This window comes from Neolamprologus multifasciatus, chromosome 18 (assembly GCF_963576455.1).
Source record: "Neolamprologus multifasciatus chromosome 18, fNeoMul1.2, whole genome shotgun sequence".
In the NCBI taxonomy this organism is placed as follows: Eukaryota; Metazoa; Chordata; class Actinopteri; order Cichliformes; family Cichlidae; genus Neolamprologus; species Neolamprologus multifasciatus.
This window is the reverse complement of record NC_140456.1, coordinates 15,217,247-15,241,176: the sequence shown is the minus strand read 5'-3', so window position 1 is coordinate 15,241,176 and position 23,930 is coordinate 15,217,247. Positions and strand designations below refer to the sequence as shown.

Sequence of the window (23,930 nt, the reverse complement as noted above, 5' to 3'; positions counted from 1 at the left end):
ATAATCAATGTGATACAACTTTTTAATCTAACACTGCTAATAACTGTAAAGAAGCCATAGGGTTAGATTAGAAAATTGAGTGGCCTGGGATGATATCAAATTCCCAGCCTAAGTTATTGTTTTGGAATGCCGGAAGATCAAATCTTTATTAAAAGGGAGACGTGACCTTATAAACTGAAAATACCAGAAAATGTTAAATATGTATATATGTTAAAGATTTAATTTGTCAGCATTTTTTTTTTCTTGCTTGTCCTCTAATCTTACCTGCAGGTAATCATTTTTACTAATTTTGCTAATTTACTCACAACACAAGCCAATAACCTGTTCTTCATTTGTTTAATGACCAAAGAAAACAATGTTTCCAGAAGCTGTGCGGCACAACTGTTGGCCTTTACAAATGTAAATTATACAGACACTACAGCAACATCTCTACAGTATAGAGCAATGCATGGCTGGCACCAACAACATGATTAGATTCAAGGTTTTATTTACATTACTACCTCTGTTCAAAAGTTAGAATTAATCTCACTGCAGGCAGGATTCTTCAAAACCCTGAGAAATTCTGAAATTACTTGTCTGTTTCACTACAATCATTTCTTTAAACAAAGCGGCTTACAGGTACATCTAAAGCTGAACATATTTCATCTCACAAGACAGTTCAAGCTGAACCCAAGTAGAATATATTTTTAAACCAGACAGACATAAAAAGTGTCAATGTCATGAGAATGTGTGCAAAACATTGCTGTGCAAAGGAAAGAATTTAAAAAATAATACCATGAAAAGTTTTCCATCAGTTAACCTCAGATAAACAGAAAAAGTTTAAAATACAGGTCTTTACGCTTTTTTTTAATATAGGATGGCTCAGTGTCTTCTGTCTTTACATAATCCAAGATTTCACGATGATTTCATGATGTTGGAGCTCTGTGGGCTCTGTGCTGCAAGATTTCTTGTTTTTCTTGTCAGTGAAGACCCGCTGAAAACCTTTCATGCCTCTGCCTGCATGTTTGAAGCTGTCAAGGCTGCACAATGATGGTGTGGTATAAGTAATGAAAATTTTATTAATGACTTTTGCCTTAATGGCTATACATACATATGAAGGAATATTAAAGAGCAATATGCAGCCATTAGGCAGAACTCGAACATGTTAAGACATTTTTTAGAGCAGTGCTCATGGAAATAAATGGCCTCACAATGCACTCCATGCCATACCCTTTTTTTCCGGATTAATTAGTGGGTGACACTTTCTTTAGTTGGCTGCTTTTTGTACAATTTGAATTGCAAATGGAGGACTAATTACTCGCCGCTAAAACAGTGCAGCTCAAATTGTTTCAACAAAACTCAAAGTGCTTTTTTTTTAGCACGAGTACAAACACTTTGACACACGGCTGCAAGATGCATGTTCTGCTGTGTTCTACTCTATTCTTGCAAGTATGTAATTAGCATCTACTAATGACCAGTATAATGTAAGGTTACATTATCTATAGCTGCATTAAGGTGGCCATGTAGTTCAACCTATGTTAGAAAAATCTTCCTGCATGTTTTTTTTCCCTAATTAACAGCTTTACAGATTTATTAACTATGATAGGCTGCATTTCTATTGCCAGACAGCTGCTCTGTCATCAGCTTCTCCTTCAGAATGCGCTCTCACAATGGAGCAGGTCGTCTCCGCCGCTGGGAATTCAGTCTGTCTGACAAGATCGTGCAAGGGTGTTTTTTTTTCTGAGAAGATGTAACAACTGATACCACTAACGAAAAAAGTAGATGCAGTGGGCGAAATGTGGATGCGTGCTTGTATTTGCCTGTGTGCATGCGTGCATGTTTCTATAGTGTTTGTGAATGCACAATTAAGTAAGGTGTGAATGTTTGTGCATGGGACACAAAAGCAAAGTAAACACGATTCAGCTGGATTCAGTTTTTTTTAAACAAACAAAAAAGCACAGCTTTAACTTCTGTTGCCTCAAGAAACGATCTGATTCCCTTTTATTTTAACTTATAATACCATAGACGTATGTAGTAACCTGTAGTGAAGTATATAAAATTGATGAATCTTTGTGTTGGTCATGTGGATCCAGATCCCTCACTCACAAAACTGAACAGAAGTGAGATAAACTCATAATTTTTAAACAAACAGTTTGATATTTGAGGAGTTTTGCATATTTGCTGTCTTGCTTAGAGATTGATAAGAACCTCAACATGGCTGTATGAGAGAGCTGGTGAAAGCTGACAAATTTGGCATTACAGTGGTCAGTGTACCAGTATGAGGCATTCAAGGCTGTTTGTTTAAACAGTGTTGTCAAATGTGTAATAACAAGTATACCTCGCTACGTGAAATTTGTGAGTCACCCCTCATTTCTTTATATTTTGCTCCTAAGAATTCAAGCATGAAAAAGCCACCTAACTCACTATTGTGTTAACACATAACAGATATTTTAGTAAAGAATCCATTTAAAATGTGTATATTTAGGCACTTTGCTACTACCTGTAGCAAAAACAGATTGTTCTCATTTCTTTAGTTGAATCACAGGCATAAAATAGTCTTTTTTGCACCAACGAGGTAATTTCCAAAGAACTATTAGCTGAAAACCTGCCATATCTTGGCATAGTGTTTGGTGTGTTCTAAAAACTGTGAGTTAGGGCAGAGAAGAAAATAAAAAGTTGCAGACCTGAAAAAAAGTAGAGTCCTATCATGTCCTAAGAAATGACCCGACAGAGGACCTTAAAGAGATGCATCTGACCCTTAAGTTGACCCATCTACTGCTCACTGAAGCCTCATTAGAAATGGTCTGAGTGGAAGAGAAGCTGTCAAGAAACCATTACCAAAGTGTGTCTACAACCGTCTGTAAAACATGATGGAGACTTTGTCATGGTGTGGTGCTACATTTCAGTCAGGGGTGTCGGGGATCTTGTCAAAATTGATGGAATTATTAACAAAGGAAAGTATTATCAGATATGAATCCGCTATAAAGTAACATCTGACTGAAAACAGCTTCATTTTTCATCATGACAATGATCCCAAACACACTGCCAATGCATTCAAAGCACACCTCGATAGAAAAACACACAATGAAATACCATCAGTCATGGATTGGCCTCCCTCGAGCCTGGACATCAACACCACTGAAACAGCATGAGATCATTTTGACAGAAAATGGAACAAAAGGCAGCGAACATCCAAAGAAGAGCTTTGAATGTCCTTTGAGAAGCCAGGAGAACTATTCCTGAAGATTGCTTAAAGAAATTATAAGAACGCTTGCCTCAGAGAGTTCAAGCTAAAGTCATACCAAATATTGACTTTAATTTTGTTAGAATGTACAAACTTATTTCCATGTATTTTTCAATAATTCTCTGCAACTATTTCCGAATTTCCTACTAAAATATAAAGAAATGAGCAGTGGCTCATTACCTTTCCATGGCACTATCAAATAGAAAACTACAGTCAGTGGTCAAATTATGTGGCATTAACACTGAGACTGAAATCAGACCATCGGTGCCTTTTCAACAAAAAGTTAACACGTTGTACTTAAAATCAATTCAAAATTTGAAAACAGCGCTCTGGTCATTCAGGAATTATGTTCTCTAAGGATTTTCTAGTGAACACTCACTGGTTTAAACATCGAGACATATGTAACCTCAGAGGATTTAGGGACATTCTTTTGTTTTACTTTAATCACCTTGAGCTTCATTGTAACAAAACAGATTGGATTTTCACCTTGACATGAACAAAGAAACTCAATAAAATATCAAACTGTACCTTTTAAACATTTACACAGTGTCACAGTGTTCGCTGTTCTTCGGAATGACGCATGCACAAAGTGTTAAATTATTCTCTTTTTCTCCAACGAAGACGTAAATGTCAACCACATAAAAACTAGCAAAAAAAAACAAAAAAACAAGCCAACTGCCATTTAGTCAAGAGTGTTAAACAAGAGTGTTAAATTCAAATATACATTCAGTGTTGTTTCATTTCATATGATTGATCTATAATCATCATCTGTCCTCGGTCCAGTTTATTCTAGAGCTGCAGACCTCCAGGCCCTCCAAGGTTTGGAGGCCTATCTCCCCCCACCACTTCCCCTGCCGGGGGCGGACTCCCTCAGACATCGGTGCGTTGGTGGTTCTTTGTGTCCGGGGGTGGGCGTCCGGGTACACACCGGCTCACTCCTTGGCGACTGCTTATCGGGGCCTGGAGCCTGGGGCTCGCTTGGGCCACTTCGGAGGTGGGGTGCCCCCGGCCTCTCGGCCTGGGGCTCGGTCACTCAGGCACAGCTGGCTGCCGGCGGAGCTCACGGGCACGTCACTGCAACCCCCCCTGGCTTCTGCTCCGTGGCTGCTGGGTGACCCCTCATCTGGGACTCTCCTCAGCTCTTTCTGGGACAGTGGCACGGCTGCCCCTCTGTTGGTCTTCCTTGGTCTCTTGTGTTCTGAGGGCCTCTGGATGTCTGGAGTTTTGATCTCCTCCATACCTGCTTCATGCCCTGGAGGACGGGGCAGTGGCCCCCCACACCCTCTAGCAGATCATTACATGAGGGAACCTTTTAAGAAAACAAGCGCGTCCATGCTCACAGGTGTACACACGGGTGATCACACACACAAACTACACCCTTTTTGGCTCCTACCTCAATGCACACTGTGCTGTCGATCTTACGTGCTGCACAATAATGTTTAATATTTAGTATTTACTGTCATATTCCCATATATCATTGTGATGTTGTTTATTGTATTACTCTCGTTTTCTTCTGCTTGTTTTCTTTTTTCTTTCTCAACAGGTGATCCAGGTGATCGATATATGTATTTTTTTTTTTCTGCTTATTCTGTTGGTTTTTGTTTTTTGCCCTTCTCCCCCGTCCCTCTTCTCAACTGTTTTTCTTTCCCTCTTTCTTTCTCCCTTTTCTTTCCCCCAGTCAAGTCTGTCCCGTATTCAGCAAGTGAAAATAAAATAAAGAATAAAAGGTGAATCAAATGGACCATTACGGCAAAGCTGGGATGGTCAATTTGGTAAAGAAAATCCGTTGGGCATCTTTCTTCGCCTTTAGACAATAATTCTGATGGCAAAAGAGCCAAACGGGACAGGCAAGAAAAAAAAAAAAAAAAAAAAAAAAAAAAAGAGCTGCAGACCTCATTGGATCAAACAGGGATTAAATGTCCTGCCTGCAGCTTTCAGGCCAAACTCTCCTCTTCTGTCATCTGGTGTGTTCAGCTTTGTGTTATTCAGACCTGTTGTTTGGCAGACATGTGCCTGCATTGGCAGCCTTGGCAGTTGGAACAGGTAACATATTGTGCCAAATACTGTTAGTGCCCATCTGTTTTATGTGTCTGAGTTTCCCCACATCATTTCATTAGTTATATTCACTGGTGTAAATACATCCCGGCTGCCAAACAGTGTCTCTTTCAGATCAGTTGCTCTTTGAGGACTTTTACACAACATTAGTGTTATTTTTTTCAGGGTTCTCATTATAAAACTGTCCGTATCCTTCTTATGTTAAATGATCGGGATCAGTTTACCGCGTTATTATTGTTGCCTTCCTCCGCAGCAACAAACTTAATCTCAGCATTGGCAGTCCTGGAAGCCATGCTGCTGTCTCTGACCTTGTGCTTGAACAGGAAGGGAAAAGTTTTCCTGAAAGACTTTTGGAAACTAGCTCCCATAAAGCCATAAACTATGGGGTTGACAGAGGAGTTGGCGTAGGACATGCAGTTGGCCCACGTCTTGATCTTGTATGTGGCGTAGTTAGGCTGGTAGTTAGGATAGAAAGACTGGAAGAGGACAAAGATCTGGATGGGCCCCCAGCAGATGGCAAAGAGAAGCACAATCACTACCACCATCTTGGAAACTTTGCTCCGGATGCTGATTGTTCTCTCAGACAGGAGATTCACCTGAAGACACAAAACAAGGAACCCTCTTTGTAATGTTTTTGACGATATTTAGAATATGTAACAGTGTTACCAGAGTGATAACAGTCAATCAAAACAGAAAGTTATCAAAAGAAGGAACTAAAGGACACAGAAACGCTCCTTCGGGTAGCTACAGAATCTCTTATTGGAGTAAATAAGAATGTAACGTCCTCGGGACCAAGAAGAACCATCAGTGGTTTCCAGGTGATTGAACTTTTTTGCACTTGGTGACTCGGTGAGTAAGTGAGGTTGAGCATGCAACACACAAAGTACTGGGCAACCACTACACTGAGGTTTGTTCCTGTTAAAGGGGAGTTTGTCATTCCCACTGCGGCCAAGTACTTGCTCATAGGGGATCAGAGAAAATTAAACTGAATCATTGTAATTGGAAACTCAGCTCATTCGGTTGCCAGTTTGTTGTATCCTGGTTATACTCGATTCATTCTAAAGACAAAACTGACCAGCAGCAACTACATCAATGTTTCTGTGGACATTTCTTAATTTCTATTTCAAATCTGTGACGTTCTGGCTGGACACTGAATATAAGCAGTGAATGAGATTTTCTCTTTATTGTGATTTTCTGTGTACATAGACTGCATCAGATTTCCAGTTCCACAGGTTAGCGGTTTTCACCGATTTCACAGAGCTAATTGGTGTATTATCGCAGATAGATTTCATGTAATTGCCAGCTTGACCCCTTTCAGTGTCTTAGCAAGTCAGTTCTATCTTGTTGTGGTTTTATTTCATGTATTCATGCACCAAAGTTGCTTTAGAGACAGCAACTGACTAAGAGTGGTTGCAGACCTTTGTCGTGCTGGGTCACCAACCACTACTTTTCCTGGTGTGACTGTATTAAAGGCTTTATTTCCCCTTGAGTTTGACAATACATTGCAACCTTTTTATCCATTGATATTAGAGGATATTTGTTTCACTCTCTTTTCTATATTGGTGTAAATTATTGATCAGGGCATTAGTGCTTAAAAAATCCCTCCCACACTGAGTGGGAATGTTTGGGAACATAATTGCATAATTGCTCATAATTGTCTTCTACCTTATCCTGTCACACTTTTAATATAACACTTGTAGTGATGAACATTACTCCCACTCTTTCCACAGCAGGTCTACCTGCTCATGTTCCCAAAATGTAGTGAAGTGTAAGATCTCTTTGTGTTGACACAAAGGCAATAATTTGTCTTCCTGTAACACTCGTGTGCAGAAGTTAGCAGGTATAATGCAGTTGCTCTTTTTTATGAATAGATTCCACATTGAATATTGAAATATTGAAATTGCCACAATAAAAAAAATTATAAAATGAAGAAAATTATAAAATAAAGAGTTGACTGCAGCCACTTTAAAGGAGTTTTAAAACACATTTTCAAAGACGGGGACATGAAGAGAAGAGAAGAGAAGAGAAGAGAAGAGAAGAGAAGAGAAGAGAAGGGAAGAGAAGAGAAGAGAAGGGAAGAGAAGAGAAGAGAAGAGAAGAGAAGAGAGATTTTAAACTTTTAATTGGCTGAAAATTAGCAGCAGCTGGTGACAGTAATATCTCTGTGCATTAGTGGCTGTGTTTGTGAGGCACTTGTGAAGCCCAGGCCGATATAATGCCTGCCCTTACCTGATAATTATTGTCTACAGGTTCTACAGTGGGCTGGCCAACCCTCTTAACCATCAGAGTGTAGCAGAAAGAGATAGTGAGCACAGGCAGCAGGTAGGCAGCAATGAACTGGTACAGGATGAAAGCCCTCTCATGCGTCTTAGAGGGAAATCTCTCCATGCAGTATTGCCTCGGGCCGTACCAGTAGCCCTCCTCTATACGCTGGTACATTAAAATTGGTGTAGAGAGGATGAAAGAACCTGAAGAGGAGAAACATGGTTAGGTGAAATGATGGCATTTTAAATTTTATACATATACGCAACTGTTTTTAACGAGTCAGTCGATAATGGCACGACGTACCGATCCAAATGCAAATGCTGACAATCATGGCTACTTTGGGGGTTCGGTGCCGAAGAGATTTCAGGGGGTAGATTGTCACGTAACAGCGGTCTCCACTCATGGCAGTCAGGGTGATGCAGGTGGCTTGCACCGTCACCTAACAAATGAAGATGATGCTCATTTCATTTACATGTAAACTCAAAGTGCTAAATATAAATGACAAATACATGAAAAGATAATAGAATTAAAGATAAATTATGAAGCTGTCTTATACAAATTAGTTTGTGTGAGCAAAAATGGTTCTTTTCCAAAAAGAAAAAAAACTTTCTTCCTTTTGGAGAAGAAGGGTGATTGTGCAGAGATTATTTTTATTATTTTATGAAATAATCAAATATTACTCAGAGGATGGGATAATCTGGGGTCACCTGACCATGAAACAGCTTGTGAGACAATTTTCCGATTAATTTTGACCCACTGAAAATGGGGGCTATGAATACAAAGGGATGTAATTCTTAAACTGTTAATACTTTTGTTAAACCCCTTAAATGAAAGCTGAAAGTCTGCACTTCAGCTGTGGTGTACAGATGTGAAATTACAAAATGTGTCACTGTCCAAATAATAATGGACGTGATTCTAGGTACATAAGCTATTGTGCTTTAGGAAAGGAGAAGAAATATTATTTATGACTCTCAGATGTTTAACAATACAGCTGTGAACCAAGAAAATTGAAAAGCAGAAATATATTAAATGAAGTCTATTTAGCTTGGCTAACAAAAATAATAGCTTTAGACAGCTGAGTCCTCACTCTGCTCCATCTGTGCTTTATGATGTTACATCACCCACAAGAAAGAAGAAAAACAACTAAACAGTGAGTAAGCATACAAAGGGAAAACAGGCTAGCAAACAAAAACTGGGATAAATGACCAAAAAATAAATTCAAATGTAATCTTTCTAGTCTACTTTCAGAGAAGATATCCTTACAAGCACCACAGATAAATCCATAACACAGCTATGTGTTCAGTGGAAAGACTCAAATTTAAAACGAGCTTAAAATTAAAAGAAATGATCATGTTTGGCATTATTTCATATTGCACATTTGTGGAAAAGTTACAGAAATATGTAGAGAGTGTTCCAAAAGAGTATCCCTTGATGTAAGTTAGGCAGTGGTGGTGTCACAAAGAAAGATGCCATGGTCTGGTTGGTCAAACAGAACAGGAGGCCTAACACTGGATCCATAAACCAAACAGAGGTATTTGAATATATTCATTTTAAACAGTCAAACATACACATTGCCATGGCCTTCAGGATCTCTAGGATGTTGTTGTTGTTTTTTGCTGTTTCACTCTTTCTCGCCAGGGTGGAGTCAGACTATGCTCCCCACCTCTGTCCTCGCCTACTCAGCTCTACTCACCTGTCACCCATCTGCTGTGATCACTCACCTGCCAATCATCACGGATTATTACCCTCAGTGGAGTCTGCTTCCTTGCTGAATTGTTGTGCTAACTTGTGTCAGTGTAGACCCGGCTTGGCTAGTGAGTTCCTTGTGTTTCCTCGTGCTTCTCCCTAATCTGTTCTTTTTGTGCAGACTTCCCTATCCCTACCTGTTTCTCCTGCCCTGTGGACCCTGAGTGAGTGTGAGTGAGCGTGAGTGAACTTTCTTGGATTGGATTTGGAGGTTTTGTGACTCATGGACTGTGTGAAGAGGAGTATGAAGGTTTCCCTGCCCTGGACATTCTCCCCTTAGATTCCCTGGAGCCCCCTTCCCCTGTTGCTGTATATATTTCACCTGGTGTGAAATAAACCCTTTTCACTTTTCACCAGTTTTGAGTCCTGCACCTAACTAACTTTGACACAAATGTGTTTCTTACAAGAGCTGACAAGCTATTAGAGGAAGCTCTTTTCTTATAGTGTCTTGCAAACTTGGGTTTTTTTTTTTTTTTTTTTTGGCTTTATATTTTAATCGCTGCTCTCTAGAAAGCAGATGTTCAAGCAGCTTTTTTGTCCTTTATTTCAGACTCCCTCTCCAGTTTTTACTAATGGGCTTGCATGCTTTTAAGCTGCAGATCATTCAGAATGGTAAAGAGCGAGGGATAGAACCGGAGAGGACGCGTACAGAGGAAGTGCAGAGGTGGCAGCATTTGTGAGGAGTGTTTTTCATTAGCATATGAAGCAATCATCCAACTTCATTTTTAATGGAGTTCAATGATGCTTGATTCAATTAAACTTGAGCTAATCAAAAGAATTGTAATTGAAGACCAAATATAGAATTTTACTCGCACATTAAAGACAAACTTTTCCATCTTACACAAAATTAAAAATGACTGCATTTAATCATTACTTATTATTAACCTGTGGCTCTCATCCACAGTGTGCCTTTTATCCTGTCTTCCTCCCCTCACAAACAACCGGTTGCAGCAGATGGCTGCACCTCCCTGAGCCTGGTCCTGTCGTAGGCTTCTTCCTGTTAAAAGGGAGTTTTTCCTTCCCACTGTTACCAAGTGCTTGCTCACAGGGGGGCATTAGTGTTTGATTTTTTGGGGGGGAGGTTCTCTGTGTAATTGATGGTTCTTGCAATATAAAGCACCTTGAGAAATGAAGTGAATTGAATTGAATCAATATTTCCACTAGGACTTACAGTTGTGTTCTAGAGTAAAAAAAAGAAGCCTCAAACAGATGCTTTTCTTGTTTCATACGCAACTGTGCATTGATGTCATCAGGATGACACAGAAAGCAAGCCTAACACTTTCTACCGTCTTTGTTCCTTTTGGATACATCACCTCTGTGGGTCTTAGTGGGTTGTATGTAGGCAAACTAATCCATTTGTTGTTTTGAAATATGTGGAGCAGGGTGAAAAATGAGGGGTCTGAAGTTCCCTCTATGCTCTTTTATAAATAGGATCTAATGTTGTCCCTCTTTTGTCTATGTGTCTGCCTATTTCTCTCGCCACCTCTCATCTGCGACTATGAAGCCAGCACACATTACCCTCCAGAGGTTTTGTGCACCAGGACTACAGGATTTCAAAAGATATGGTGAGAGAGAGAGAAAGGGGTCATCATAAGTTCAGTGTTGAGGCAGCTGAGGAAATGGATACCATTTTTCCTATGTTTTTTTTTTTTTTTTTTAAGATGTCTGGTATATTAGTAGCACATAAATTCAATTCATAATTTCTATTCTACTGTAGTTTTATTTCTTTTTAATGACGGAAGAAAATGAGGGAGGAATACATAATAATGATCTTTTTTCTTTAAGCTTCCTAATCTTTTTTTATTTATTCAGTTTAAACATGGTAATTAAAATCATAGGGCTACACGGGGGATATTCTCCTAACATTCAGCCATTAACTTCAGATAAAGCTATTTACATCAGTGTCTTAAAGTATTTGAGATCTGCAGTCTAATATTTATATATCAGATACGTTTAAAGTGACAGTTTACTTTTATTCATCTGAAAAAAATCATCAATACCAGTCCATTTTGTGATTTTAGCTTCTGGAATATCCATCTGTCCATCAGCTGGGGCCTGTGCAAAATAGAAATAGACCAAGAGGCAGTTCCACGCCCCTGAGAGCTCACCAGTTCATCTCAGGGTTCTCAAGCACACACTCTCATATCCACACCTCAGTCAGTTTAGAAACACCCAGAGGAAGGAGGAAACCAGATTACCCAGAGGGAAACCCCTGCAGACACATGGAGAATCCCACAGAGAAACGCCCAGCCAACAAGGAGGTTTGAACCCAAGCGATGCTAACCACTGCACAGCTGTACCTCCCAACAGCAGTTTTCAGTATTTTTTAATCTTCTCCAGATTTAAAATGCTCAAAACTTCTGAAGATCACATACAGCTTGGACTTTAAAAAGGTTTGAAAACTTTCATTAATACATTATTCAAGAGAATAACAGGCAGATTAAATGTTGACTAAAGTCTGTGAAGAGCTAAAAGTTTCCTGCAGAGATCTTTGATTTAATGTAATCAATGCTCCTCTCAGACTAATCTTCAGCCTGGTAATAACTGGACATGAAAATACATCTGCTAATTAGACTGGAAAGATGAAGGAGCAGTATCCCACCCTAGCAATGTAATCTTGCTTCCTTAATTTAGTTTCAAACAGCACAACAGGGCAGGAAGTGTGATGGTATTTTTACACAAACCTTCTCCTAAGTGGGCAATTACACATCTAATTTGTGGTTTGAAATTGAATGTGAGTGTGAATGGTTGTCTGTAACTCCATCTTAGCCCTTTGTGAGACTGGTGGCCTGTCCAGTGTGTACGCTGCCTATCACCTTATGGCAGCTGGGATCAGCTCCAGGCTCCTGAATTGGACAAGCAAAAGAAAATGGATGACCGGTTGGATGGAATTGGTATTGACCAGTAATCCTATAAAGCCCTTAAACATTCCCTGCTATTCTACAATATAACTGTACCGACAAGCAGTAGTTGGGTAATCTGTCATCACAATTCTTTAACAGAGGCTGGATGTAAACACAGCAGGAATGCATCACCCACTGTTACCCGTCGACTGTTTTTTTTAATTAAACTGTGGAAAGTTTAAGACACTAATAACACTAACAGCTCTTATTTCTTGGAGAAATTTGAGAGATTAAAGCAAAGAGAGTGGCCACTTCTCTTATCTCGTTACCTAATTACCTTTCTCCCTTGTATGCAATAATAAATGATGGTAGGCTAGCATAATAGAAACTGACTTGAAGGTTTGAGATGAGAAAATTGTCTGATAAGAGAGGAAAACGAGACAGTCTTGTTTGACAGACGCTTTCTGCTTTCAGAATAAAAAGCTTGGTCTTAGTCATCAAGACATGCTCACAGACCACGTAGTCTGATTGTTCACATCCATTAATCAAATCATGCCTATGTTTTTCTTGAGGTTTTTTTTGTTTTTTGAGGCTGACATCTAAAAAATTTAAAGTGTTTCTTTTTTAGGTTTGACAGAATGTCCCCTGCATGACGAATGAGATGAAATGTAATCAAATTGCCGCACGAAATAGAAAGCTAAATACATTTGCTGCATACTTTATCAGCCTCTGATATTGAAGATTAAAAAAAAATGTTGGGGAAAGTGATTTTGCTTGTAATGACAAAGTGCTTATTAACTGAACAGGAGCTGTGGGTCTCTCTGAGTGACTGTATCTGGTTCGCGGTTGACTTTGTCATTAGAGTAGTCAGAGAACTGGTTATTAGTGCAAGGCTGAGTGTAATTAAAGCGTAGCCACTTAAGATCTGACTACACATCTACTCGTTGTCAGACACTATGCATTTAATGTTGTTTTTAACATCTTTTCTCCGTGAATAAGCCGGGCGATGCTAAAATACCTTGGACAGCCTCCCCTCGTGATGCACTTGTACAAGGAAAGAAAAAAAGCATGAACGTAATTGGCACATTCAAAAAGTTCCACAAAAAAAGAGAAACATTCTCTTAAATTGCCCATTATTCCTCTTGAGTCATGTCTTTGTGTAGCTCTGCATCACTCACTGTGCTCCAGCTCTTTTTAGATCCTAACCCCTGTAGCTCTTCAATATAATCCCTGTGGACCTGATTCACTTCATTTAACTCGACTTTTATTCTAACCCTACTTTCCTACATCTCTCAGTTTGTTGATTTGTGCTGGATATACACCGATCAGGCAGAACATTATGATTACCTGCCAAAATAGCCTTGGCTAATCAAAGCAGGGATTCCAATAGAGCCCTGAAGGTGCGCTGTGGTATCTGGGATCAAGATGTTACTAACAGATCCTTTAAGTCCTGTAAGCTGAGAGGTGGGGGCTCCACAGATCAGATTTGTTTGTCCAGGTAAAGTAACATTCACATAGATGGCAGGACCCAAAGTTTCCCAGTAGATCATTACATAAAGCATCGCATCGCCTCCACTGGCTGCTTCTCATAGTGCATCCTGATGTCAGGTGTTCCCCAGTTAAGCGATGGATGTGCAGCCGGCCATCCACGTGAGGTAAAACAAAATGTGATTCATCAGACCAGGCTACCTTCTTCCATTGCTTTGTGGTCCAGTTCTGATGCTCACGCGCTCATTGTTGGCACTTTTGGCAGTGGATGGGGATCCGTTTGGGCACCCTGACTGGTCTTTGGCTGAGCTCCATACACAACCAACTGCAAGGCACTGACATTGTTCTATCAGAGCCAGCATCATCTTTTACAGCCATCTGAGCTGCAGTAGCATCTGTTCGATCGGACCACACAGGTCAGCCTTCTCTCCCCACGTGCATCAGTGAGTTTTTGCTGCCCTGTCACTGGTTCACCACGGCTCCTTCCTTTACCACATTTGATAGATGTTGACCTCTGCAGATCAAGAACACCCCACAACAGCTGCAGTTTTTGAAGATGCTCTAACCCAGACGTCCTGCCATCATAATTTCGCCCTTGTCAGACTCAATGTTTAAAATCCTCATTCCCATTTTTCCTGCCTCTAACATTCTTCCTGCTTCGATATATCATGTGTCAGTATATTGAGTTAGATATTTCCCTCGGGGGAGGGTTTTGAGTAAACTAGAATTAAAAGAGAACAATTATCAACTGCCTGGAAATATGACTCCAAACAAAAAGTATTTCTGTCTAGTGAGTGCATAACTAGACACTTGATATGATAATGGTGTTTGTAGCTATTTGCACTGCTACCAAGTGGCAGGATAGTTTAGTAATATTCTCCAACACTGAATTCACAGGTTGTTTTCACACAGTTTCCATCAGTGACTATGTGTCAATAACAGATAAGTTCAAAGAAGCCAACAAAATATTGCAGATGACACTTCCAAGTTAAGGATTGTTGTGCTATTCCATCCACATTTCCAAATTTAGAGCAACACCTTTACAGTGCAGCTGAAGCCATGACAGGTAGCTTTTGTCGTACTGTCTACAGGTCGTTTTCCTTTTTGTTTCTTTAGGTGGTTTGTTTGCTGCACAGGCTTTTAGTTGTGGTTTGTTCCATGCATGAAAGGTGAAAATGGCTTTTTACCCAGTTTGCAGCTCCTCACCATCAGTCAGTGCCTTTGATAATTCCAACCAACAGCAGCTGTGCAAACCTATTTTATTATGACACTCTGAATATTTGTTATACTTTTTTTTGGCCTCTCACTAATCAAACAAAACAATTGAGAGGCCCACGAAAATAATGTTTTTTCATTGGCACACGGTGTTCAGTAGCCCCTTTAAATCTTGATTAATGTCTGGGTCTATGGAAGCATCGTATCACGTAACATCTTCATCTCCTTAACAGAAGATTCTGTTATTCTCTTTTGTGTCTCCTCCTTCTTGTGACTGATGCCGATTACTGCTATGATGACACATCTTGACACGTTTGACTTTTGAAGCTGTAGAGTTCGACCTACTTTCATTGTCATTTTTGAAGAAACTCTATAAAGTCAACAATGGCTTATTTTGGATTAGCTTTCTTGAGAACTGTAATTTTATGAGGATGAACTGTGACTACCTTCACAGGATTATATAGATTGATTTTTCTGTGACAACGCAGAGCTGGCTCACTGTTCTCATGGGAGTGGGAGTCTTAAAGCCCTGAATGCTGTTACTGTGAGAAAGTTAAAGAATCCGAGATCATTTTAAGACAAGTGTTGAAAATATAATATTCACATGAAAGCACATTTCTGAGCTGAGAAATAGAATAGTTGAAGTGGTTCAAAAGATATTACCTGTTGCAGAAAGGCGACAAATTTGCACATGAAGTTGCCAAAGATCCATCCAGGGAGGGGGTAAAGGGTGGCGGTGAAGGGGACGCAGCACACCAAGAAGATGATGTCAGTGGCGGCCAGGTTTGCTGCACAGGGAGAAAAGATAACGATGTATTTGATGAATGTTGTACAGTCTGCAGAACAGTGTTTAACTGAAAACGCTTGAAGCCAGTGGCATGGATTCTTCAACAATCCTGGAAAAAGCAGAAGGACTTCTAACTATCATCCCACCTTTCTTCTTTTGCATAAAAAGTCTTTTTAAACCATCTATGGTGAGTGGATGTGGAGGCACGCAGTCCTGTTTGCAGTAACATCAACTACTAGGAACTAACAGCAGCGTTGTAAAGTTTAGTGCAATCTAATGCAAGTTAGCAGTCTCGCAGGCATGTACAGTCATGGCCATCCAAAAAGGAAAAGTTTTCATACTCCTGTAAACATCCTGATAAAACTAAGTACATCATTACTGCTTGCATAGGAATTAAGAGGATAAGCAGCAACCAGGTGCTGCTATTCAACACTCACTTGATTAAGTGATCATCAGGACGTGTGACAACCTCTATAAAAGCTGAAGTTTTCACAGTGTGCCAATCTGAAGCATTAGGCTGTGTTGCCAGGAGGCACCACAGCAAATTCACCCCAAGGTCAGATTGCGTAAGAAAACCCAAGAACTACATCTTGAACTCAGTTAGCATTTTAAATGTTAAAGTCCATGACAATACAATTAGAAAAATACTGACTAGATTCGAGTTGTTTTGAAGGACTGCCAGATGAAAGCCTCTTCTCTACAAAAAGTATCTGAAGAAACTACAAGACTTCTGGAATAACATCCTTTGGACAGACGACACCAAAGATGCACAGGGTCACATCTGGCAAAACCCAAAACGCAGCATCAGCACAAATACCTTATTCCAATTATGAAGGATGGTGATTATCTGGGCTTGTTTTGCAGCTGCGGGACCTGGGTACCTTGCAGTCATTGAGTCAGTCATGAACTCCTCTGTATGCCAAAGTATTCTAGAGTCAAACACAAAGCCAACTGTCTGACAGCTAAAGCTTGGCTAAAATTTGGTCATGCAACAGGATCCACCACCATGAAATAATGCAATGCTGTGGAGGGGCTTTAAGAGAGCTGTGCATAAACAAATACATGCAAACCTCAATGAATTGAAGTAACGTTGCAAACATGAGTGAGCTAAAATTCCTCCACAATCATGTGAGAGATTTATAAAGAAAATTAATACTTCAATTTATTGCTACTAAAGGTGGTTCCACGGGTTACAAATATGGGGTGTATTTAGTTTTTCACAGGACTTCACAGACTCCAGTGAAAACTTTCTTTTTCACATGACTGCATGAAAATACAGCTATTATAAAGGTTGTAGTGCTTTGAGTGAAGTGTTTAGTGTCCTCTTTGGGGTTTTGCTGTATTGAGTCATTAAAAAAATGTTAATTCTTGAACACTAGATCAGCTTAGCAAGTTTTCATAATCCAAAATAATCTTTATGCTGCACTGCGATTCAGCACGCAAATTTATTTACTTTCTGAAATAAGTCATAATTTCTTGCTCATATAACAAACATATGCACTGACCTTAAAACACATGCCAGAAAGAGGAAAATGCATAAAGCTTCAAGGTAAGAAATATAAAACTGGCACATTTTTTCAGGTACTGAGAGTCTACTTCAGAAGGAAAATGAGTATTTACGTGATGATGCCTTTAGAAAATCAAAACACAAGTTACCTGACTGCCGGCAGGTCATACAGTACACACACACACACACACGTACCAAGCAGAAGTTAGAGCTTTAACTTTTATAGCCTGCTTCTGGTGTTGTCTTCATTTATTCACCATTCCAATATGCCACACACTACTTCCTTTTGTTTTAGTTGATCTAATCACAGTGTAGCTACTGGACCATTATGTCGAGAGGATAGGCAGATGGTGCACGCCCTAATGAAATGTTGCTGAATATTAAGCTGTTTCCATGCTGCGGTCTTGAGGTATATTATCCAACATGAAATTCTTGTCATATCCACAATGCACTGTGCAAAGAGAGACGCAAATCATTTCTGCAGTAAATCGGCGAACTGCAACATTTACGCAACAAATGAGCTCATTTCCCGTGAATGCCTGTTACAAGCCATTTTTGAAATTATATTTTGTTTGTTTGTTCTGTGTGCTCATCCAGTAAATCAATCACCTTCGCATTTCTCTTCAAGCGACAGTAGACATCACAGCTCTAGCAGGCGTGCTGACTTAAACAGTGAAAAAAATAATCACACAGGTTGCAAGTCTCGGTGCTTTAAGGACCAGATGAGGTAGCAGATTTGGGGGGGGGGGGGGGGGGGGGGGGTTAATCTGAGCCCCTGCTGAATGTGTAAGTTTGCTAACTTACAAAGAAATGAACATTCTCTAATTGGCTCTCTCATTTTAATGGAGAGACACAGAATGACAGAATGATTTGCATGTTATTAAGTGAAATAAGTATTTGAACCCATACAAAGCGGTCAGAATTGTGGATCCCAATGATTGGCTGTGTACCACATCAATCAACCAATTACAGAAAAATTTCCAATCCCAACTCATCCCAACCTCCTTCCCTCAGCCAGAACACTGAAGATGGGTTTTCCAGCATTAGAAAAAGGCCACCAAGGGGGTGACTAAAGAAGAAGCACATAAAGATAATGGAGTGGCCTATCCAGTCTCCAGATAGTCTCCAGACCTCATTCCTGCAGAAAATCTGTGGAGGGAGATCAAGCTTCCAGTTGCCACGTGGTGGCCAAGACAGCTAAAGGATTTAGAGAGTTATTGTAAAGAGGAGTGGACCAAACTCCCTCCTGAGATGTGTGCAAACCTGGTGACCAACTACAAGAAACGTCTTACTGCTGTGGTTGTCAACGAAGGTTTCCCACCGAGAATTAAATCATGTTCTTCTTGGGGATCAGATATTTATTTCACTAAATGGCATGAAAATGAATGCATAACTTTTATGTAATGTGTGTTTTCCTTGACTTTTGGTTGATATTCTGTGTCTTTTGAAAATGAAGCTACCATAAAATTAAAGATGGTTCATTTTAAAGTTACACATTCGACAGGGGCTGAATTATTTCCCCCAGTCTATCTTTCTTTATGTGACATTTAAAATAAAATATTTACACCCATGTCCTTTGGGATAATCTGCTTGCCTGTCTGCCTCGTCCACTTAGAGTGCATCATTTGTGTCCCATAGCTGTAAAGCTCCACACTTCCTCAGTCCCAGTGGAGCTTTTCTTTCACAGGCATTTCTGTATGATTTGTTTCATTCACCACATAGTACCAAGTACTTACCCACTCACACACGCTCACCACTAATGATATCGAAAGCCACTGACTTTGTCCGCTTCATGATTAATTCATGTTTTTGCAAAACAAGTACTTATATTTTGACTTTTTCCTCCATCTCACTCATCTTGTCATGTCACTTCCGAGCTGTCTCAGGCAAAGTTAACTGTTACAATTGTGACCAACTACAGTTAAACAATTAGCAGTACATAAATCTTGTGGTTTAAATGTCCACCGAAGCTCTGCCTACACTGGAGACAGCAAACACGTAGTAAGAAATCTTTTTTCTTTGATTCCTTTCATACCATGAATCCCCTGAGCATTATCTGCTAAGAAGAAAACCTTTTGCAAACACGCACAGAAAAGGGAAGCAGATTTTAAGCTACGAGGTCTACTGAACCATGAAAACTGCTTGCTTGCAGAAGTTAATAATTCCAACCTGTATGCAATGAGGATCCCAAAGCACCTCCAACATGATCATTATTATACCCCTTTAATTAGATTTTTTTTCTCATAATGTGGATGGTCTTAGAAATAATCTGCACTCAGTTGGGACTCAGGACATGTCTGAACACCTGCACCTTCCATTAAAGTGTGTTTGTCTCATTTGCTTTCATAAGTACAGTTAATGCTGGCTTTTGTGTAAGTGCAAATGCCTGCTTGGCTGAGTTGACAAACCAGCAAAAAGAAATTTCACCAGTCAAGTCGCAGACTGTACTTGTGAAGAATGTGATTCAAATGAAGGGTTAACTTCACAAAAGAGCAGAGGTATTGTAGCCGCTAAAAAACATCAGCAGCATTGTTTAATTAAACATCCTTATGGACAGACTTAATCTGATGTATGACTCAAGCAGAAAACCATGCATATGTGGTTATCTTTGAAATCTTGCCCTGACATGATTTTCTTGCTGGTCATGTAGGGACATTGCAGTCTGGGACATTTAAGCATCCAAGCCCCCGTTTTCGTCTTTCTTCTAAGCCATATTCACTGAGGTAGTGTCTCATTTCCCAAACTGCACATCCTCAACTCCTCTCCTTGGGCGGTAGTCCCTCCCATCAGAGCGGAGAGTGGAGAAAGTGAGTAAACAGGCCTCGGAGTGATCACGTTCAAGCAACCTCAACTAAATAAGACATCTGGCACAGAGTAACAAGATATAACCTTTGAATCGCACACACACAGGAAGGGTTTGATTATATTAAACAACACAAACAATGCTTCCTCTCTCCTTTGTCCCCTGTCTTTGTTTTTTTTTTTTAGGACTTAAAGCATCATTCAGCATGGCGTTTTGTTTTTGACTTCCGGGTCACAGGCAGGAAGACAGAGGAAGGTTTTGTTGTGTGATTGTGTCCCCTGCTCTCTCCCTGACTCAGATTGTGTCCTGTGAAGCTGTCTCCACTTGGCAGTCAGCACTGGCTACTGCACTGAAGAGAGGACTTGGCTAGCCCAGTGCTGGACCAGCTTGGCAGTGTTATATGAGTGAGTGGTTCTGTTGTGTCTCTTGTTGAAAGGAGAGTGTATTTCAACATTCACCTTGTTTCCCTCCCAGACCTCCAGCCCTTTTTTGTGGAATACAGCATCTGCTGAATACTGCCTGTTGCCATGACCTTGTCCTTCATAAAGTTTGGCATTTTTTACATTTCAAATTTGCATTTAAAGGTAGATTTCAGTTTACGTTGATGTCTCTTCAGGATAGATATTTTTGCTTTTAAATGAAAGACGGTGAAATAAAAATATAATTCATGATTTACTTTTTTGTATTAATGAATTTAATGTCATGAATCCTTGGAGCTTTATTTGCAAATAACCTCTGCACATAGCGACAAATGACTAATGCATATTTCAAACCATGAACTACTGAGAAAAATATTTTTCTGGTGCAGATCAATTTTAGATTCCACGTTGCACTGGTCCCAAAACAGCAGATAATTAATTTTTTACAAAATGTTTAATTTTCTCTTGTGCAAAGAAAGACATTTGCATTAAGTTAATATACACGTTCGAGCACCTGTCATTGTCGTTGATACTTAAAGTGAAATCTTTAATCAGCACAGACATTTTTCCAATGAGCTGTGCACTCAAACTGTCAAATAGATATTCAGGGAAATTTCCACTTGGCTTTCTCGTGATCCCGATTTGAGCATGCAATGATGAAAGAGATCTTTAATAACATAGCTGATGTTTATCTACCTCCTGTCCATGTGAGTCACATCTCCTATGCATCATTATCTTCTTCTAGTCTTTGTCCATTGACCAAGAATCATAAATACAAACTTGCACATGGAAGTTTTTGCTTACCTATGTAGAAGTTGGTTGCCGTCCTCATCTGTCTGTGTTTTGAAATGACATAAATGACCAGAGAGTTGCCCACCAGTCCGACCAGCATGATGAGAGAGAAGAACAGAGGGACCAGCCAGGCATCTGTGAAGAAAGGATGCTTGTCTCCTTCCTCCTCCTCATCGTCCTTGTGTCTTCCTAGAGAGAAGTTTGTTCCAGATCCATTGATCCAGACCTGCTCGGTGGAGTTCCACAGCTCCTCGGAGGAGTACATCGTGACAGGAGAGGGGGAATAATTGTGACGGACGTGAGCGGGTAAGTGAGCAGGTTGTATGAGGTCTAGAAGCAATTTGAAGAGAGAGAGTGTGCAGTATGCAGTCCTCTCTGCCCTCAGGCAAAGAAAATGAGAGAAAAGCAAATAATAAGGAGGGGAAAAGTCTGGCAGGAAGACTGCATGAGAGAAAAGTTCAGCAGTGAAAGGTATATGGGGTGGCAGATTGTAGGAAAAACACCAGATACGAGATGAGGCAAAATTGAAGTGAATAGCAAGCAGTTTAATCAAAGTGAAAGGGTAGCAAGGTAAATTAAAAGGTGGAGGGATGTAATTCAGGAGAAAAGGGGGTCAGGCAAGATGGAAAAAGACTTCTTAAGCTGCTCAAGTGTTGGACTCAAAGTAGAATCATAGTGATAGAGAAATTATGTCAACAGGTTACAAAACAATAGGAGGTGAGCAGGAGTGGATAAAGGGCTTCTTTTCTTTGAAGCTTGTTGGATGAAAATTGCCACTGCCAACACCGCTGAGCTTTAAAGCTGCTGTTTTTCTGACTCGAGAGCTAAGCGCCCGTCTCAATAGCCCTGGGAAATTATTAAAAACCGAGGTTATGCTGACAGGCACACAGATGTCTTCTCCAAGCTCGGTCATCAAATACTCAGAAGCAAATCCAGTGTACTTGCAACTCCCTCTTCTTGTCTTTGAGTTGGTTTTCAGCTGATTTGTCCCCACTGTTCCACTTCTTTGTAGTAAGGTCCACAATTCAATCCATCACCTAACCTTCCATCCACGGATTTTCCTTTAGAGGAAAGGATAGTAACTTGACTAAAAGATAGAATACAGGCTAGTAAATGAGTTGATATTTGCTCTCTAACCCTGACAAAACTGTGTCTGACAAAATGGTTTGTTTTTTAAAAAAAGAACTGGGAACAAAAAAAAACCTCAAGCACCATCTGCTGTGCATCCTCTAAGCAGAGCTGAGTTGAATAGAAATCATGCTTCGCGGAGACGTCAGCGAGCAGAGTGAAAGAGGTGCTTGCAGCTTTATAGTATGAGCAAGAACGCACAGACGCAGTGGGAAGAGGAGATACACGCACACACACACTGAATCCGTGTCAGTGTGTTTGTGTGTGGGTTTCTACATGACTTTGGGATAAATAGCTGATGTCAGGGTCTCCTAGCAACGTTATCCCTAAATCTTTTAGTAACAATTGCCAAAAACACCCTCCAACCGATTTCACCGTGCTCCACATGGAGTTACAATAAGATAGCATTTTAAAATACCTTTACAGAGGCAGACAGGAAACATCAAGAATATCACTGTTAAATTGAGAAAGCTGTCTATTTAAAAAATAAAAATAAAAATTACCTGCAAATATCAAAGAAGCCGTTTCTAAAGATATTGATGTTATATTTCTTAGCCATGTGTTCTCTCTGAGGACCATCTATGGTCAAAATCTCTTTTATTCCACACCAGAAAAATTAATTATCATCAGAAAAGATGAATCTGCAAATAATTTACAGATTTTCCCTCTCACTTAGCTACAATCTGGTTATCCAAAGGTTTATTTTCAAATGTAAAACTGGGTCTTAAAACGTCATATTTGATATGAAAACCTTTTTTAATGTTAAATCCTAATGCAAGCAGTGTGACAACCAGTGATAACACTGTACAAATTGCAAAGCTAATGAATCCTCCAAAGAAAACACACCACTGATCATGCCAGCAGGACTGCTGCCCATTACAAATGGACAAATTACAAATCTACATTATGCACACACTACTAGCCCAGCATGCACTGCCAGATGCAGGTGCTGTTGTCTGAACCCCAGGCACCCCAACCATGCCAGGCTTGAAAAATGCTAACACGTTCCTGGAGAAATAGAGAGGCACACAGGAGGCTTGTCACCCTGGGGGGGAGGGGGCGGGGGGGGGGGGGGCGGGGGTATGATTCACCTCATATCTGGGAGCACCATACACGCTATAAATTGTTGTTTCCACAGTTTCTGATAAATAGAGTCAGAATGAACAGAAATGGCCTCATTGAGATTATTCTGAATCCGTCTGGATTTGTTGTTACAATCCAAATGAATCAAAAATTATTCTCTAGTCTTCTTCAGACAACTGGCATTGCTCATTTTGGAAAGGCTTCAGTTGTAGCTTTCACTCTCCTGAGGAGTCTAAGGGTGTGCCGGAGACCACCACCAAATGTCTCAGTGAAATGCAGTATGATCTGCTACCAATGTGAAAAAAGTGTAAATTATTTAAAGAAGCTTGAACACTTTAGGGAGATGAAGAAAGCAGGTGGGAGTACTGAGAGACCATGCAAATGACAAGGAGAGAGGTGGTAAAAGCAAAGGAAAAGTCGTATAGTGATTTGTATGTGAGGCTGGACACTAAGGCAGGAGAAAAGTTGTTGAGAAAAAGATTTGATTGGCAAGGCAACGGGACTGTGCTGGAAAGGATGTGCAGCAGGTTATGCAGATGGTGATGTATCATCAAGTGAAGAGAGTGTGCTGAGAAG

General features: G+C 40.1%; 1 protein-coding gene across 1 annotated transcript; it reads right to left on the bottom strand.

The window, feature by feature from the left end:
* Positions 1-228: 228 nt before the first annotated feature.
* On the bottom strand, positions 229-23,197 carry kiss1ra (KISS1 receptor a). Its single transcript, XM_085141514.1, has 6 exons — positions 21,156-23,197; positions 15,499-15,623; positions 7,847-7,982; positions 7,508-7,746; positions 5,116-5,874; positions 229-4,026 (listed from the first exon to the last, which is right to left on the bottom strand). Exons 1-5 carry the CDS (start codon positions 21,406-21,408, stop codon positions 5,494-5,496), a joined length of 1,134 nt encoding a protein of 377 aa, XP_084997640.1. The 5' UTR covers positions 21,409-23,197; the 3' UTR covers positions 229-4,026; positions 5,116-5,493.
* Between the last annotated feature and the right edge of the window lie 733 nt (positions 23,198-23,930).